This window comes from Carya illinoinensis, chromosome 7, assembly GCF_018687715.1.
Source record: "Carya illinoinensis cultivar Pawnee chromosome 7, C.illinoinensisPawnee_v1, whole genome shotgun sequence".
NCBI classification, from domain to species: domain Eukaryota; kingdom Viridiplantae; phylum Streptophyta; class Magnoliopsida; order Fagales; family Juglandaceae; genus Carya; species Carya illinoinensis.
Genome location: NC_056758.1, coordinates 9,120,662 through 9,139,485, shown reverse-complemented (window position 1 = coordinate 9,139,485; position 18,824 = coordinate 9,120,662). Strand labels below are relative to the sequence as shown.

The 18,824-nt window shown below is 38.7% G+C and overlaps 3 protein-coding genes across 5 annotated transcripts; 1 reads left to right on the top strand and 2 right to left on the bottom strand.

Moving 5' to 3' along the window:
* Positions 1 to 3,280: 3,280 nt before the first annotated feature.
* LOC122316144 lies at positions 3,281 to 5,739 on the bottom strand. The gene is made up of 3 exons (XM_043132680.1): positions 4,922 to 5,739; positions 3,620 to 4,424; positions 3,281 to 3,445 (listed from the first exon to the last, which is right to left on the bottom strand). The coding sequence occupies exons 1-3, from the start codon at positions 5,737 to 5,739 to the stop codon at positions 3,281 to 3,283; spliced, it is 1,788 nt and encodes a 595-aa protein (XP_042988614.1).
* Positions 5,740 to 8,236: 2,497 nt separating this feature from the next.
* LOC122316143 lies at positions 8,237 to 9,103 on the bottom strand. Its single transcript, XM_043132678.1, has one exon. The coding sequence runs from the start codon at positions 9,101 to 9,103 to the stop codon at positions 8,237 to 8,239; it is 867 nt and encodes a 288-aa protein (XP_042988612.1).
* A 718-nt stretch (positions 9,104 to 9,821) lies between these two features.
* LOC122316440 (peptide methionine sulfoxide reductase A5) lies at positions 9,822 to 17,517 on the top strand. 3 transcript variants are annotated; one of them, XM_043132958.1, is made up of 4 exons: positions 9,822 to 10,235; positions 15,791 to 15,903; positions 15,984 to 16,131; positions 16,215 to 16,600. In XM_043132958.1, exons 1-4 carry the CDS (start codon positions 9,939 to 9,941, stop codon positions 16,398 to 16,400), a joined length of 744 nt encoding a protein of 247 aa, XP_042988892.1. In that variant the 5' UTR covers positions 9,822 to 9,938; the 3' UTR covers positions 16,401 to 16,600. The 3 variants fall into 3 exon arrangements, with proteins under 3 accessions (XP_042988892.1, XP_042988890.1, XP_042988891.1); XM_043132956.1 differs by lacking the exon at positions 16,215 to 16,600 and adding an exon at positions 16,951 to 17,517 and having other exon boundaries at positions 9,829 to 10,235; XM_043132957.1 differs by lacking the exon at positions 16,215 to 16,600 and adding an exon at positions 16,951 to 17,517 and having other exon boundaries at positions 9,831 to 10,235; positions 15,987 to 16,131.
* Positions 17,518 to 18,824: the final 1,307 nt, after the last annotated feature.

Below are 18,824 nucleotides of genomic sequence, written 5' to 3'. Positions count from 1 at the left end.
CTAAGGTTGAGAGTAGTTCAAGAAAGAATGAAGTTTTTTGCTAATAGAAAAAGAACTGAGAGATATTTCAATGTTGGTGATTGGGTTTGTTTAAGGCTACATCCTTATAGACAGAAGTCTGTTTCTTTTTTAGGCACAACCTAAAATTGGCTCCAAGGTATTATTATGGGCCATTTCAGGTAGTGGGTAAAAGAGGCATAGTGACATATGTACTTGCATTACTAGTAGAGTGCAGAATCCATTCTACATTCCATGTTTCTTGTCTTAAGAAGAAACCCAGCCAACACATTACTCCATAACCCACATTATCACCTATAGATCGTGATGGTAACATTCAGCTTTAGCCTAAATAGACTTTAGATCTTAGAATGTAGCAGAGAGGTAACCAAACAGTCACTGAAGTTTTGGTTAAATGCATTGGAGCTTTACTAGAAGACAGCACATGGGAGTCATTATGGAAACTAAGGGGCCTTTATCCACACATTGTGGGCAAGGTCCTTTGATGGGGAGGGCATTCGACAAGCATAACAACAATAGTGAGTAGAAAAATAGTAGCACAAATACAGATTGACACAGAAGTGAACAGCTGGGAAAAGAAGTCAATACTGAGCCTTGTGGACAAGGCTCTTTAAGTAGGGGACATTGTTATGTACACGGGAAGGGAGGTCGATAGTGAGTTCAAAACAATGCATGTAGGTTAATGAAGTGAGTCGTTTTATGTATAGAGTGAGAATGGGTGTTTTGTATCAGTGAAACGAGTCGTTTTAGGCATGTGTTGCAAATAAATGGAACAAGGCATTATGTGTAATCTGAATGTTAGTTGTAATATAGTGCGTTTTGTATAAGCAAAGTATAAATAGTGGAACAAAGAAGAAAATGGTATCGAACGTCTTGTAGAAGAATTACAGTGGAAGAAGGATTTTGGCTCGAATAAAATCCAGAGTTTTCCCTCCAAGATTTTCATTCTTGGATTTCTTGGTTTCTTGTTTTTGGTTCTTGTTTGTTTCTCTTTCTATTCTTGAAGGAAGAAGGTCCCTAACAGTGACCGTATTCACTTTCACGATAGATTGTTGTGTCTTCATCAAAACTTAATGTAATTTGCCTTTGTCAATATGTGATTTATGACATAATGGAGGGTGGAGAACACGTAGACTTGAATTGGTTCAAGATTACGAGACAATCAACATCTAAGTTTATTCAAATATTAGATGGTCTCAAAATATAAACATTTAACAAGTGAGGCTCTTATGACTCTTAATAGCACGACAGTCAATAATTTGATGAAACTAACACATTAACCATACTCCAAAATATGCCTAATAATTTTACAGTACTACTACATACAGGCACAAGTCCAGAGGTATTGTGCATGTTGCTGACATGGCGTTTTGCCATATTAGTGATTATATTATTAAAAAAACAAAAAAGAAACAAACAAAATGAAGAAGAAAGAAGAATATAGTGCCCATTTTGCATTCAAACTAGTGCCCATTTCATGTTTATACCTTTCATACACAACCATTTCGCCCCTCACCTCTCTTCCTCTCTCATTACCATCCATACACAGAGGACAGATTCAACATACCACTTTACCAGTTCTCACTTCTCTTCCTCTCTCTCAGATCTGACACAAAACATCCATTTCATGATGGGTATTGAAGAAACCTCCTGAAAAGTACTTCCAAGTATTAAGTTACTGCAAAAATTGAGAAATCCAAGAACCTGAGTGATAGTTTTTCAATGGGCATAATGAAGGAGACCAGAGGGGTGAATCTTCTCATAGGGGTGCTCTGCTTTTGGATGTTGAGTTGAGTTGAGTTAAGATTGTAGAGTGAGTTTTGTGAAACCCACCTAAAATTAGTTTATATGTGTTTGAATGTTAAAATGAGTTTAGATGTATTTAAAGAAAATTAAAAAATATTGTAGATCTCGTGTGTAAATAGGTGGTAAGTTGAAAAAGTTTATGGGTCCCACGTGTAAAAGAGGTTTTGAGTTGAGATGAATTTAATGATTTGAGAGTTGAGTGTTTAGATGTTAAACTCAGTTTAAAATTAGACTGAACTAAGTTAATCTCCAAGTTCCCAATGGGGCCTTAGTATTTCAACAATCGATGTTAGTTGGCATGAACAGGGTTACTCCTTTATATATGTGATTAGAGTTTTTCATAATTTTATTTTTACATTGGAGCTTATTTTCAATCCAAACCCTTCTTTTAATATTTTGTTCATCTTTTAACGGAATTATGAGAATTTTCAATGGAAAAGCTAAATCCATAGTATATTTAGGCTAATTAGCTATAAGATAATAAAAATCGACTACAATGGATTAGCTAAAGTCTAAAAAATATTAGATTAGCTATTTTTCTTTTTTTTTCTTTTTTTTTGGAAAAGAACCTCTGTAACCTTTCATTAGGCTTCTTGAATTACATCTTTGTCACTATTCAAAACTCCCACAATAAAATCTGGGACCTCCTCAATCCATACTCGTTCTTCCTCCATAACTATAGCTTTTCTTGCTAAACTATGTGCTGCCATATTCTTGGCTCTAGTTACAAACTGTATAGACCAATTTGGTATGTTGCTGAAATAAAATCTAATGTGTTCCACTATAGGGCTAAAATTAAAACAAGCATCATCATCGCCATTCACAGCAAGAATCACTACCTTTGCATCCCCTTCAAAGATGACCCTTTGAATGTTAAGTTCTGAGTATATCTCTGCTGCTTTCCTCAGTGCAAAGCTTTCTGCTACTGCTGCTTCGACCACATTAGGCTTTTGATCACACACTGTTACCATAGCCTCACCTTGTTCATCCCTTATCATAATCCCTATTCCCATTCTCTTCCTCTTCAGATCCATAAATGCATCCCAATTAATCTTTACATATCCCCTTTCTAGTTTCTCCCACTTTACCATTTCTGTGTTTGTTTTCTGTACCATACCTCTTTGAGTTAAAGCCACTTGAGAGTCACGAAACTCATGTAGAGCTGCCTTTGTAGCACTAAATGAGTTCTTAGGACAAGCCATTCTCTTTTCAAAAATCCAGTCATTTCTCCTCAGCCACACTTTCCTTAGTAAAATAGCCATCTCCTCCAACTGGCTCCTAGTGAGTATGTCCATAAGCTTCTCCCAAAGGGACAGAAAATTCGACTCAGATCTGGCCCACTTTTTGACACAGCTTTCATCATTTCCCCGTAGGTTATTAGCTGTTGGGCATTCCCACAATACATGCATGATTGTTTCTTCCTCTGCCTCACACATAGGATAGCTTTTTTCTTCAATCACCTTCCTCTTATACAGGTTTTCTTCTGTGGGTAACAAATTATTTGTAGCTCTCCACATATGAACAGTTTTGTCACTCCTGGTACCTTCAGCTCCCAAATTCGGTTCCACCTGTCATCCTTCCTCTCTTCTGCTGAACTTTCTCCTTGATTCCTTTCCCTTAACTACAAAAGTAAGAAATAAGCACTTCTAACTGAGAAAAGTCCTTTTTGAGATGGACCCCATATCAACTTGTCCTTTGTTCCTCTACTGCTCAAAGGTACACTTAGTATTTTTTCAGCTTCATCTAGTACAAAAATTGCTCTAATCTTAGCTTCATCCCATTCACCTCTCTATACATTAATCAGCTCCTCAACTTTAGCATCTTCTTTCAGTAACTTCACCGGAGATTGAACAGCATAAGAGATAGGACTTGGCACCCACTTCGACCCCCATATTTCATCCCCTACTCTCCACCTCAGCCCTTCTTTCAAAAGGTTTCTAGCTGACCATATGATTCTCCATATTAGGAATGGTTGTGATCCCAACTTTGCCTCCATAAAGCTCTCTTTTTTGAAATATTTCTCTCTGAATATTATTGCTACTAGATTAAGGGGATACTTGAGAATCCTCCACCCTTGTTTAGCAAGAAGAGCTGTGTTAAAGCTTTCCAAATCCCTAAAGCCCATGCCCCATTTTCCTATCTGCACACTCAGCCTTTCCCACTTCCTCCATATCATCTCTCTTCCCTCCTGTTGTTTTCCCCACCAGAACTTAGAAAACATCCCATTAATATCCTTGCACAGTCTGCTTGGGAGTTTAAAAACCCCCATGGTATAAGTTGGGATGGATTGTAAAACAGCTTTAATAAGGACTTCTTTCCCAACTTGGGATAGAAACTTATTTTCCCAACTAACTATTTTCTGCAAAATCCTCTCCTTTAAACTTCTAAAAGTGTTAAACTTAGACCTTCCTACAATAGCAGGAAGACCCAAGTATTTTTCATATGTACCACAAACAAAATTCTGGCCAACTTCCTTTATAGCTTGATAAGAGTTTCTGCTAAAAAAGACAGCAGTTTTTTCTTTATTAAGAAATTGCCCCGATGCCTTTTCATATACTTGCGAAGCCCCTTGAATTCTCCTCCATTCTTCAATTTTTGTCCTGCCAAATAAGATGCAATCATCTGCAAAAAGCAGATGATTAATGCTTGTCCCTCCTCGAGCCACTTGCACCCCTTTTATCAGTTGCCTCTTCTTATAATAATCCAACAGACCACTTAATCCCCAGCACATACAATGAACAAATAGGGTGACAAAGGATCTCCTTGTCTCAACCCTCGTGAAGGCCAAAAATTTTTACCAGGGATACCATTGATTAGCATAGAGTATGAAGCTGTTTTAACACACTTCATCACTAAATCTACCCATTGAGTGCAGAACCCAAGCTTATACAAAACAGCCTCTAAAAACTGCCATTCAACTCAATCGTAAGCCTTGGACATGTCTAACTTCATGGCCATGCTTCCCACTTTCCTCTTCTTTCTATTTCTCATTGAGTGTAGTAGCTGTTAAGCTACCATAATATTGTCATTAATTAGTCTACCCGGCAGGAAAGCACTTTGTTTTGGAGAAATTATCTCGGCTAAAACACCTTTGAACCTGTTTGTGATGGTTTTAGAGACTATCTTGTACAAGACATTGCACAGACTGATGGGTCTGTACTCTGTCACTTTTCTAGGGGACTTTGTCTTTGGGATCAAGGCTAGATAGGTATAATTGAGGTTATGATCCAAAGGACTACCATTCAGGATTGCCAAGGCTGCTTTGATTACTTCTTCTGACACTATACCCCAGTGATTTTGATAGAAGCATGGTCCAAAACCATCTGGGCTTGGTGCTTTCAATGGTGCCATCTGTTTCACTGCTTGCTCCACTTCTATTGCTGTGAATCTTCTTGACAGCCTCTCATTCATCCTCTCAGTAACCCTTCTATCCATACCCACCAGACAAGATTCAATCTCAACCTTACTTGGCTGTGTAGATTGAAAAACATTGCCAAAATACTTCCTAAAAATTTCTTCCACCTGAATGTATCCACAAGCCATGTTGTTACTCTCATCCTCCACTTCTTTAATAAAGTTTCTTTTTCTTCTTTGATTAGCACAAGCATTGAAATACTTTGTATTTCTATCTCCATGCTTGTACCAATCTGTTTTAGCCCTTTGTTTCCACCAGAGATCCTCATTTTCTAACAAAGAATGCAGTTCTGTAGTTATTTTCCTTATTTCCTCCACGTTTTCATTGCTTTCCTCAGCCTGTAACCTCTGTAAAAGCTTTGTTTTTTCTTCCACCTCTTTCCCATTCCTCTGTTTCTTCATCTTACTCCAGATCTGAAAGGCCATTCTACTATTATTCAGCAAGCCTATAACAGTTTGGTTCAGTGATCCATTGTTACCCCAAGCTCTCCTTAACACCATATCACAATCCTCCTCTAAAGCCCAACTTGCCTCATATTTAAAGCTTCTTGTCTTCTACCTGCCTTGAGTCTCTACCCTTTTATCTTGTTTAATTAAGTGGACTAATAGTGGCTTATGATCAAAGGTTCTAGCCACCATCACATCCACCCAGGCCTCATTGTACATATCCATCCATTTGGAGTTTGCCACAGCTCTATCCAATCTTTCTTTTGTAAAGGTTGAATCAGCATGTGAGTTACTCCACGTGTACTTTTCTCCCCTCCATCCCAAATCATGCAAATCTCCCTCACTCATCACTTCTCTAAAAAGCTCCATTTGGCTCTCGGGCCTAGCCTTCCCTCCCCACTTCTCATCTTCTATCAATATTTCATTAAAGTCTCCTACTATCATCCACCCCTCATCACCCTTTGGTTTCAAACTTTTAAGCATTAACCATGTGTCTTTCCTTTTTGCAGTTTCAGGTGCCCCATAGAAACATGTAAGCATCCATTTACTCTCCCCCTCCTCCATCACCCAAGCACTAATGTGCCTTTGTGAGTAGTTTACAATTTCCAACTGCAAGCTTGAGTCCCATAACAAAATTAGACCACCCCCTTTTCCCACTGCCTCAATTGTAAAACACCCTTCACAGCCTAGCCTTCTCTTTATTCTTTCACATTTCATATTTCTAAACTTAGTTTCCATGATGAAAACTAAGTTGGGTTTATTTCTCTCTGCCATAGAGCAGAGGTCTTGAACTGTCCAAGGATTTCCCAATCTTCGACAGTTCCAACTTAACATTTTCATAATGGTTGGCGGGACTGAATCTCAGCCTCCGCCACTTTAATAGGAACTTCAATAGATTCAGCCTCCGCCACTTCAATAGGAACTTCAATTATACCACTTCACTTCCCTTTTTTATTAGCACCCCCACCTTTCTCCTCAATCACTCCTATCTTCTTTTTGGTTTTTTCCATTATAAGTGGTCTTTCTTTTTTGTATTTTTCTTGGGCCCTCCTCTTCCATACACGTATTTTTCCTTTCATGCTTCTGTCTACTCTTGCACCCTCTTCCTTACTCAGCAGTTCACTACCCACCTCCTTCCCCATGATCTCTAGCTGTACTTCAACTTCCTGCAACCCATTTTCCATCTTTTCTTCTTGGCCACTCAAAGCAATCATCATAGTTGTTGCTTCCCTTTCCTTTTCCCCCTCAACATTGTGACGCCCTCAAATCTCCACGTACAGACACAGGGAAATCGAGACATCCGAATGGTTACATCACGGGTCACCACCCTATCGCCAAGTGCCAAGTGTGTGTATAAGTAACGAATGTGCACGAAGAAACACGTAGCGAATAGCAAAGTCATAAACTAAGTACCAAAATTTTTATTATTTAATACAAAGTCGTTCAAAACATACATAATAAAATATTACGAGATACAAATATCTCAAACAAATATCAACGTCAATCCAACAACTCCATCATCAATCCATCCGACCCCCGAACTCCTAGAACTCAGTCCGGAATCAACCAACCAACCAAATAATTTATTATAAGAGCAAAATATATTTAAATCTAAAAGTAGAGTTTGGAAATATTTACAGCGCTATATGGTATTTTTCGAAAGTTCACGGCGTTGCAAACGGTAGAGAAAAAGCAACGTAACAGTGTATTTTACACTGTGGCCATGGGTAATAAATTACCTACTTTCGAACGGGGACAAACCAAGACACGAAATTGATAGGGAATGACCTTGAGATGTTTATGAAGTTAAAGGAAGTGAGCTTTGGCCGTGGGTGGCGGTGGAAACGGCGGTGGAAGCGGAAAAATGTCAAATCGGAGTTGAGCTCGTGGGAGCTGCTCCGGTAACGGATCAAGGCCGGAAATGGGTGGGTTAGGTCGGCAAGAGGTAAGGGAAGAAGCTGTGAAGAGGTGGTGGTCGGAGGTGGAGCGACGGCGCCAGAAATGGCAAAAAGCCGTGCGGCTGGGATGGGGAGACTTTTGATGGGGGTAAGTGTTGACCATGCCGGCCGGCGGCGGCAGGTCTGGACAGCTGGGCTGAACGGCGAAGGGGAGAGGGAAGAGAGAGAATCGGGCGAGCGGGAGGAGAAGAAGGAAGAAGAAGAAGAAAAGAAAAGAAAAAGAAAGAAAAAGAAAAGAAGAAAAGGAAAAAGGAAAAAGGAAAAAAAGAAAAAAGAAAAGAAATGAGGTTCAATCTTCACTCCGAAAACCAAAAACCGATTTGCCGAAAACGATTTTAAAAACCGTAAAACAACTAAAATAAATTAAACAACACATCAAATAAAATAAAACCAATTAAAATACAATAATTTAAAATAAAAGAACTAATATATTAATTAAATTAAAAAAAACTCCTTCAGTGAAAATACACGTAAAAAGGAGTCATCACAAACATCACTACCAATATCTAACTCCCCACCAACCTCCCCCTCCTTTGTTTTTTCACTCCCCTCAGTCACACTCTCCTGCTCCTTCCCATTATTCCCCATTCCTTCTATACTTTCTTCCCTTTCCCTACTACCCTCTTCTTTGTTACTTCCCCTACTTCCTTCATCTTGATACCTGTATTCCTTCTCCTTCCACCACTTATTCCCCTCTTCACTTCTTTTGGTACATTCATAAAAAAGTTATTTCTAAAGGCCTGCGTAGCCCTCAACCACTGGCCATATTGATTATCTACCCCTGCCTGGCTTCCCCCTTCTTTACACTCATTGTTCCCATGCTCAATACAACCATACGAGAAGCATATTCTGGGCATTTTTTCATAGCTAAAAGGAATCCATATGTCTTTGCCTTTAACCATCAAAGTTCTCCCTCTTGCTAGAGGTTGGTGAAGATCCATGTGAATCTGAACTCTCAAGAACTTCCCCCATCCACTACCATCTTTCTGCACATCCACTCTTTCCACCCTTTGCACCGTACTTCCAATCTGTTCTCCACGTACTTCCGTCATACAAGACAGCGGCAGGTTATGAAACCTTACCCAGAAACTCTCAGAATTGAAGTTCACTTGTTTTAATGGCGTAAATCCATCAAATTCCTTTAATAGTATTAATTGATTATCAAACAGCCATGGTCGACCTGACCAGACCTTCTGTTTATCAGCAATGTTGTCAAAAACTATGGCAAAAATATTGGGACTCACCTCAGTGAACTGAGCTTGCTTGCTGATTCTCCAGACTTTGGCCAATGTGCTTTCCACCACCTCCTTGCTAATCAACCGATTTGAGCAGAATTTCTCGAGTAGAGTCCTCTGTTCTTTCATCAATAAATCTCTCGGTACCTCATCATCAATCTCTATCACCATTTTTTCCTCTTCTCTCAGCTTCAGTTCCTTCCATTTTTCCTCCAAATCTTCCATCCCTTTCGTCTCCTTCACTACCTTCCAGAGAATAATATGCCCCTTTCCGCCGTGACCACCAGTACCCCTCTGCACCACAACCGCACTTTGCTACCAGAAAGGCTTTCCGTATTGACTTGGACCACCTCCAGATTCTTTTTTCCGTTATAATTGCCTTACTTTTCCTTCCACATTTTCCACTCCTTTTTTAGAGAGAAAAAGAGCGACTTCAAACACAGCTAGCTTTCAATTAGTTTAGATTAGCTAAATTATTGGACTTTAGCTTCAATAACTTTTAAAATAAATTCCAAAATTGATGATTACTGTACATAGATCAAATTTGTATCTTATTATTGTTTCTCTTTCTTCTTCTCATCACAACTGCCTTCGACCATTTTACGAAGGCACACGAGCTTCGTTCTTCAACCAGAGTAGCTGTGATTCTTAACTTGCAATCTTTGTTTGCTTTTTGTAAAATAAATTAAATATATATTTAAATTAATATTATGATGAAATTAAAAAATTAATAATTAAAAAAATTAAATATTTTTTTAAATTAATATTATTTTATTATTATATAATAAATAAATAGATATTCCAATACGAAGATTTGATGTTAATAAAATAGTTAAAATTAAATTTATCTCATATTATTTTATTATTATATAGTAAAAATTTATTATTCCAATATAAAAATTTAACGCGAATGACATAGCGAAAATCGGATTTATCTCGTATCAGCTAAAAGTGTTATTTGGCTTTTGCATTGTGAGTGCTCCAATCTAATTTGTTTCTCTCTACCTTTCTGTTCCGTCTCTCAGCATTTTCTCCCTCTCCCTGGCTGTCGGTTAAATCAATGGCTTTTCTACGGAGTAGCAGCGCTCATGAAATATTAACCTTGGTTCTCCTCGCTGCCTCCTTGACCGATATATCTCAGTGCATCAGAATCCCGGATCGGACTTCGGAAGCGGCGAGGGACCCACCAAACAGCCAGACCTTGAAAAGCGCGGTCTTTGCTCTCGGGAGCTTCTGGAGATCCGAGGCCGTATTCGGATGCTTGAACGGCGTCGTACGGACCACCGTCGGATACGCTGGCGGATCCAAATCGAACCCAGAGTACCGAAGCTTTGGCGACCATGCCGAGTCCGTCCAGGTCTCGTCTCTCACACTCCCTTCTCTTTAATTCTTACTATTTGCGTATGTTTCAATTTGATAAGGCTTTAAGCTTCTGGACTCATAAGATCCATACTTGTCAGTGAATGTGGCATAAATATGTTATTGGATTTAAGCTTAATGTCTATAACTGTTTTTTTAATAAATGTTTGCTTTTTCTTCTGTGGAGATTATGAAATTGGAGTTAACAGACTAACTAAGACTTATGTATCGGGTTTTTGGGGACGATTTTTATATGATGTGAGGTTGGGACCTATTGATGGATGCAAAGATGGGTAATACCGGATGGAGTACACGTTTTTAGTGGAATTTCTAGCGTCCGGGAATCCAGCTGGGAGATCTGTTATCGAGACTAGAATCTCATTGGGTTAGGTTGGCAATCTTAATATGATCTCGTTGCTGGACAGCTTGAGTATAAGATAATTCTGATACTTTGTGTCCCGTGTAAGGTGGAGTTGGAATCAATGGATTGCTAATCTTTCCACTGATTATTCTAAAGCGGTTTTATATGTCCTGGCCTCTTGGAAGATTCTTCTTAGTGCTGATCTATTTTTAACTTCAACATCGAATTCCAAACCATAGGGTAGGATTTGGTGCTCTGCTCCCCCACAAAAAAAGGAGACTTATTGCATATCCCTTAGTGTCTTTGTGCCTAGGGTTGACCAACACTGTCTTGGACTTGTAATAGATTACTTGAAATTGCTCTCTAAGATGTTGAATCTTACTCTGGTGCTAATAGTCTAATTTTCACTGGAAGGTATTACTCATGTATACGTCCTGTGTACTTGGCTGTCTATTTTATAATGAATAAAACTTCTTGATTACCTAGCCCGAAAAAAAAAAAAAAAACATAATCTAATTTGGCTGGCATGTTTTGAAAATCTGAAAATTCATTGGAACAGATCCTGGACACACCTAGAGGGGTTGAATAGATGCTTTAATTCTATTTATGCCAATTTGAAAATTGAAAAAGTCAATATTACTAAGCAACAACAGATAAAAAAAAAATATCAAAATAAATAAAATATGAAAAAATAAAGAACACTAGAGGGTTTTTTTTTTTTTTTTTTCTTTTTAAAGAACCCTTCAAAAGAAAAACCACACTGGGTGCTTAGCCACTACCTATAAGTCCACATACAATAAAATGGTTACAATTAATTTTAGACTAGACACTTACAAAACCTTTGTTACTTTAACTTGATTTGCAATCCTCACAAGTGACCCACTTGATCTCTACAACACGGTAGCTCCAAAACTCCGGCTTCATCAATAGCTTCACCCACAAACAAATTTGTCCACTCCACTAGAACTTCCTCATGCTGATGAACTCACCGACAACAATCTAAGAATAAAATTATCAACAGATCATTAGAATGGTGTTCTCTTTAGCTTGTAGGCACTCAACCTCAAATAAGTTTTAAGTAAATAAGGGCTTACATAAATATGTCTATCTACTCAGAAAATTGTGTATGGGAATCAAAATTGTATATGGGAAACATTATTGAGGTTTGACTTAAATCAGGACTAAAATAAAACCTTAGAAACCTTTTAAGAGAGGAAATATGATTCAAAGACTTATCCTAGAATCCGATTGAATGTAAGAGATGAATAGTTGATTTACATTTAATGTACCACGGGTCTCATGTGTGCCTGGTGAACTCAAATCCCGATCCCATGGGAGTTCTAGCTAACTTGTTGGAATTCTAGCTTGACCAAACTAATCGTGGGAGTTCATGAATTTGCGGTCTACCAAATCCTAGTGGGAGGTCTAGCAAATTATCTGTTTTGCCAAATTTTACACTTTTTTAATTGATTTCAAACTAGACTCAATTCCCATCTTAAGTACAATAATTTTATTTTATAAGTAAAAGAGATTTTATTAATCCACGTAATTAGGCAAAGTCCGAGTACACAAGGAGTATACAAGAAAGAGCCTAATTACAAACTACGCATTACGGAAAGTAGGATAAAATTCATTAAAACTCGTTCTAGTCAATACAATATAAGAAGCCCAAAGCTACAATGTATGAAAGAAAAAGGCCTTAAAAGCTTCCGGAGAGCGTTCCCTATTGTCAAAACAGCGACCATTTCTTTCATTCCATGTGCACCACATTAAGCAGAGGCGCCATCTTTCAAATAGCTGAATGTGACGATTACCCTGTATCCCTCTCTAGCATGACAATAAGTCTACACCCTCCTAGGCATTACCCATGCAAGACCGAGCTTAGTGAAGATTTCATGCCATAAACCCTTGACTAATTCACAATGAAGTAGTGGGTGATTTGCTGATTCACTATTGTGTTTGCACATGGAGCACCAATTTGCTATGTAGAGGCCACGCTTTCTCTGCTTGTTGATAGTCAGAATTTTCCCATGGGATGCCAACCAATCGAAAAATGCAGCCTTGAGGGGGGCATTGCTCCTCCAAATGTTGTTCCTTGGGAAGGCATTGAAGGAGTGAGTCGTTAGTGCCATGTAATATGAACGGACTGAAAATTTCTTGTTCCCTATGTGTCCAAAGTAATTTGCCCTTCAAGTAATCCTGTATAGCTCTAGTGAATCTCACATACCATTGCAAGGAATCGGTGGAAATGCTCATATTATCAGCCACCGAAGCATCCTTATCTGATGCAATCCTAAAAAGAGGGGAAAATGTTTTTCAAAACAACATCACCACACCAAACATATTGCCAAAATCTTATTTGCGTGCCCCTTCCCACCTCAAGTTTGAAATTACCGAGTAAATCTTCCCGTCCATTCCGAATGAATTTCCAAACTCCCACACCATAAACCCCTCTTACTTCATTAGAGTACCAGCCACCCCACAAGCTCCCATATTTAACATCTATGATGTTCTTCCAAAGAGCATCCCCTTCTTGATGATACCGCCATAACCATTTTCCAAGGAGGGCCTTGTTGAAAGTTCTTAATTTTCTTACCCCTAGCCTACCACAAGACAAGGGGGTGCATACTTGATCCAATTTAATCAAATGGAATTCTTTCTCAACCTTTAACCCTCCCCACAAGAAGTCAAGAAAGATCTTCTCTAGCCTCTTCACCACCTCTGCTAGCAAAGGAAATAAAGATAGAAAGTATGTTGAGAGATTAGATAACGTACTCTTGATAAATGTGACTCTTCTGCCTTTAGATAGATAAATGCTCGTCCAACTTGTCAATTTACTTTCGATTTTCTCAACAATCCCATACCACATTGCCTTGGATTTATGAAGAGCCCCCAATGGAAATTTCAGGTACTTAATAGGCAAGGATGACACCTTGCAACCCAAGATAGCGGCCACTTTACTTAAATTATTGACCAAGCCAACTAGAATTATTTCAGACTTTGATAAATTCACCTTAAGACTAGAGACAGCTTCAAAGCAAATTAGAAGGGCTCTCAATGAGTGAAACTTATCGGGGTTCAGGTCACAAAAGATCAGTGTATCATCGGCGAAAAGGAGATGGGATACTATCAAGCTACCATGTGAGGAACTACCCACCGAGAAACCCAAGATAAAGCCCCTGTCCACCACGCCCTCGATTGAGAATCTAACGGTTGTGATATAATGTTTTATCCATTGACATCATCTTTCCCCAAAACCATACCAACCAAGTATATACAACAAGAAATCTCAATTCACATGATCAAAAGCCTTCTCCATATCTAGTTTACATAAAACACCTGGGATGCCGGCGCGGACTCTATTCTCCTAGCATTCGTTCACAATGAGGACCGAATCTAGAATTTGTCTTCCTTTAACAAAGGCATTTTGTGACTTCATGATGATCTTCTACATAGCTTTGCTCAGCCGCTTTGCTAGGATTTTTTAGATGATCTTGTAAACCCCACTCACCAAACTTATGGGATGGAAGTCTTGCACCTCCACCGACCTTGCCCTTTTTGGAATAAGAGCGATGTCAAATTTCATGAAAGAGTGAAATTCAAGAAATACATTCATGAAATCCTCCTTGACTATGTCCCAACAAGCTTGAAAGAAAGCCATTGTGAAGCCATCCAGGTTTGGTGCTGTGTCTTTGTCCAACCCTTTTAGTACGCTAAGCACCCCATCCTCTTCAAATGGCCTCTCCAACCAAGCCGCACTTGATTGGTCAATTGAATCGAAAACTAGTCCATCTACCTTGGGCCTCCAATGTTATTGCTCTGTCAAAAGCTTGTCATAATAGTGAACAATATGATCCTTAATAGCGACTCTGTCCAACACAACCCTGCCCTCCGAATGTAGAACCTCTATGGCATTGCTTCTTTGATGGGAGTTAGCTACTTTGTGGAAAAATTTTGTGCTTTTGTCCCCTTCCTTCAACCAAAGGGCCCGAAATTTTTGTCTCCACGAGATCTCCTTCATAAGGGTGATTTTTTCCAGCTCAGCTATAATGATCTTTTTCTTGCCTTATCTTCGACTGAAAGAGTCCCATCCGCCTCTTTTTCATCAAACTGCTGTAGCTCCTGAAACAATTTGTTCTGCTGGTCGTTAATGTTCCCAAAGTCTTCCATATTCCATTTTCTTAGGTCGTATTTCGAAGTTTTAAGTTTCCTGGCCAACATAAAGCTAGGAGTGCCTCTCAGTTGATATGAGGCCCACCACAAACCAACTTTCTCAGTGAACCCATCCATCTTCAGCCACATGTTCTCAAATTTAAAGTATCTCCGACTTTCATGTAGACCCCCACAATCTAATAAAAGGGGAAAGTGATAAGAGCAAAACCTAGGGAGCCTTTCTTGGCAAAAGGTTGCGAAAGTGGGCCTCCCAAGAAGGAGAGACAATGAACCTGTCCAACCTAGACCAAGCCCTCCCGTTTGACCAAGTGAAGTCTCCCCCTACTAAAGGTAGATCCACCAAATCCAGCTCGAAAATTAAAGCTGAAAATCAGTCATGGCTGAGCCCATGCTATAATCCCCCGACCATGGGACATCCCACCAACCGCATAGGCCAACGATCTTATCCTTGAGAAGTTTTCTACTATTGTCAACATTAGGCCCCATAAACTCATACAAACCCCCAACCGAACCCATCTTCCACATTTGAGAAGGAACAAGCTACCAAGAATTTGCCGACATATTCCTCCACCAAATTGACTACTTGCTTGTCCCACATCACTAAAATTCCCCCTGATGCTCCCTTGGAAGCAAGGGTGGTCCATCCTGCGTAAGAGTAATTCCACAAACTTCTTATTATGTGCTTGTCAATACACTTCAGTTTAGTCTCCTGCAAACAAATCACATCTTAAGTACAATAAATTACTTTGCAATTGGACTAATTTTTGTCATTGAATATGCTAATACCATATTTTTACTTTATATAATTTTCCTTGCGTAAAAGGGGTTCATTGTTGCCATTTTTATTCATGTAAACATGGCTGACAGGTGGATCTACATTTACATTGGATTTTGTACAAGGATCCTTATCTCATTTGCTTCTGTATGGATGTGTCTTTTACTTGGAATTTATTACATGTTTCTATTTCTGTTTGATTTTTATGGAGGCTTGTCTGATATGGATTTTTGAATGTACAAAGGTTGAATATGATCCCAGGCTAATTAATTTCAGACAACTTTTGGAGGTTTTTTGGTCTAGTCATGATTCTAGGCAGGTATTTGGGCAAGGCCCTGATGTGGGTAACCAATACAGGTAACACTGCTTACCTTCAAAAGTGGGTTCTTACTTCATGCAGACCTCATACTTACCTTGGAACTATTTCCATGTATTAGCAGGTCTATTATTTTCACGAATGGAAATGAAGAATCTAGATTGGCTGCAATAAGCAAAGAGAGAGAGCAAACAAAGTCAAAAAGCAGCATTGTGACTACTCAGATTCAACAGCTTAGAACATTTTATCCTGCAGAGCCTGAACATCAGGTTTGATATTTTGAATTAGTAACATTTTAATTAATGCAAATGTGTGCCCGATCTTCTTATTTTAAAACTTTTAAAATTCCCAGAGCTCTTCCAAGGGTGCAGTGCACGGGACCAGAGTTTACTCTGCAAAGGTGGGTCCGAAGGGCCCTGCCTTGGTGAGGTTCCCCGAGATTAAAAAAAAAAAAAAAATCCCAGAGCTGCTAATGTCCTCCCTGATTACTGTTCTTAAGAGCATAATACGTTCCAATTTGATACAATATAACGGCTGAATGGGCTGTGAGTTTGAATTTTAAAGTGTGATTATAAAATGCAGTCCGTGTTCTTTAGATTGTGGGTATGAGAAACATGAAGCAGGAGGATGAACTTCCAGATTTCTGTTTGCTACCGTATCTGTTAATGAAACCATGGAAACATTTATGTCCAAATGATGCGTTATATGTCATGCAATGATTAGAGGTGGTTAGTCTAACTTTTGAAGTTTGGAATGAGTAATTCCTTTTCCGTGACACTGAGAGGCTCTCGTAACAGTCCCACTGGGGTCAGAAGAAATGTCTTTTAGAAGTAATTTGTTTTCATGGCACTGCTGCAGTTTTGTATACAACCTCAACTTTCACCACTCAATATTCATCGCATGCATTCTCTGAAATTACTCACTGGAACTATTGTTTTTGTTTATGAAAGCTTGTTTTCAACTCTGCATGATGGGAAGACCTTTTCTACTAGATGTAGCTTTGTAAGATTCTGAAATAGCGTTTGTGGAAGGTCATGTTCGACAATCTTTAATGATGGCTGACCAACGTTTCGTCTTAAAACCTGCAGAAATTTGAGCTCAAACGAAATCCTTTCCTTCTTCAGCTAATTGGGAACCTGCCAGAAGTGGAGCTTGAACGGTCAAGTTTGGCAGCAAAATTAAATGGTTATGCAGCAGAGCTTTGCCCTCCTAGAGTGCAGAAGCAGATTGATGCAAAGATAGATGACATCATGAGAAAAGGTTGGCCCATTTTGAGAGAAGTGTAGCTCGCTTTTTTGGGTTATAACTTCAGATCAATATTATTGGACAAACTCTCACACTGACGCAACAAATTAACACTGATTTGCTTGTGCGAGTTGTGTTGTAAATCACAAGCTGTGGGGAAGACAGGCAGCCGACTGAGTTCACTGATTCAACCAAGAGATCTTTAGATGATGGGGATTTAAACTTAAGATTTCAGATTATGTGATGGTCGTTCGGCTGGAAATCTTTGGTGTAATTATCATGAGTATCTCTCTTTTTTTCCAGGCAGTTTCTAGTTTCTGAGACATAAGTTAGTAAGATGAGATGAGATGGTTTTAGATGAAAGTTAAAAATTGAATACAATATTGTTATAATGTTATTTTTCAATACTATTGTTGTTTTGTGATTTAAAAAAATTGAATTGTTTAATATATTTTATATGAAAATTTAAAAAAAATTGTAACGACAAAATAAAATGAGATTAGACTTGTGCTAAAAAGTACAAAACCTGACTTGCCCAAAAGGCTTGATTTGACCTGGTCGATAAAATTGAGTTAACACTAGATGCGGGTTGGATGGGCTATTTAGTTCTGCTTGGCCACTGAGATTTTTTAGATGAGAATTTTGAGTTTTAAGATTAAATATTAAAATATTATATTTTAATATTATTATTATTTTGGGATTTGAAAAAGTAAGAAAAAAGTTGAATTGTTTATTATATTTTGTATAGGAATTTGGAAAAGTTGTAATGATGAGATGAAAATTTTATGTTTAAGATGAGAGTTCTTTGTGGCCAAACAGTACCCGGCGAAACCATAATCCTCATCCAATCTTCTGATTGTCTAACACACTTCTTCATTAAAAAAAAAAAAAAATTCTAGCCTCTCTCTCTCTCTCTCTCTCTCTCTCTCTCTCTTATATGGTGGTTTGCTTTGCTCTCCTTCATCATTAGCAAAATATGGTGGTTTGCTTTGCTCTTCTTCATCATTAGCAAAACATGGCATTTGATGTGAACAACAGTGAAGATTACTTGATCAACCAACACATAGGCCCCAGTTTCAAGCATCTGATATAGCAGATATGGATATCTACACGACGACGGCTTCGTCATCTATGACCCACGCTGTAAGCTTCTATTCTAGCACAATTCCTACGGCCCCAATTCCATACCTAAAGCACTTCTCTGTTTGCAACTCAACCCATTTCTGCCTCTTCTCACTCCTCATCCCTCATTTTTCTCCCTTTTCTCCAAGATGAAAAATTACAAGAAGAAGAAGAAGACATAGAATCACCAAATGATGATGATGATGATGAAAAAGAAGAAGTAGATGATGAGGAGTAGCACCCAGAAGACCCAATGATGAGATTCTTCAAGTCCTGCACTGTAGATTCTAGACGTGGCTTTCCAACATTAAATTGGGAAGTTTGGTTTACAAAACCGAGAAGGTCTACAATGGTACCAGAGAAGACCCATCTTGTGGCAGGAACATGCAGATTTTGGATGGATCCCCAAGGGGCTTTGTATAGCAGAATGGATCTCAGTGGAAACTTGATCTTCTCAAGAGTTCTTGCAACTCCAGTTATTAGATTGAATACAGAGTTAGATGTTAGGGGAAACCTGTTGTGAATTAATTTGGTAAGAACATGATTGCTCTTACAAATGACTGACAGACGATAGATGTGGATCGACATCCTATAA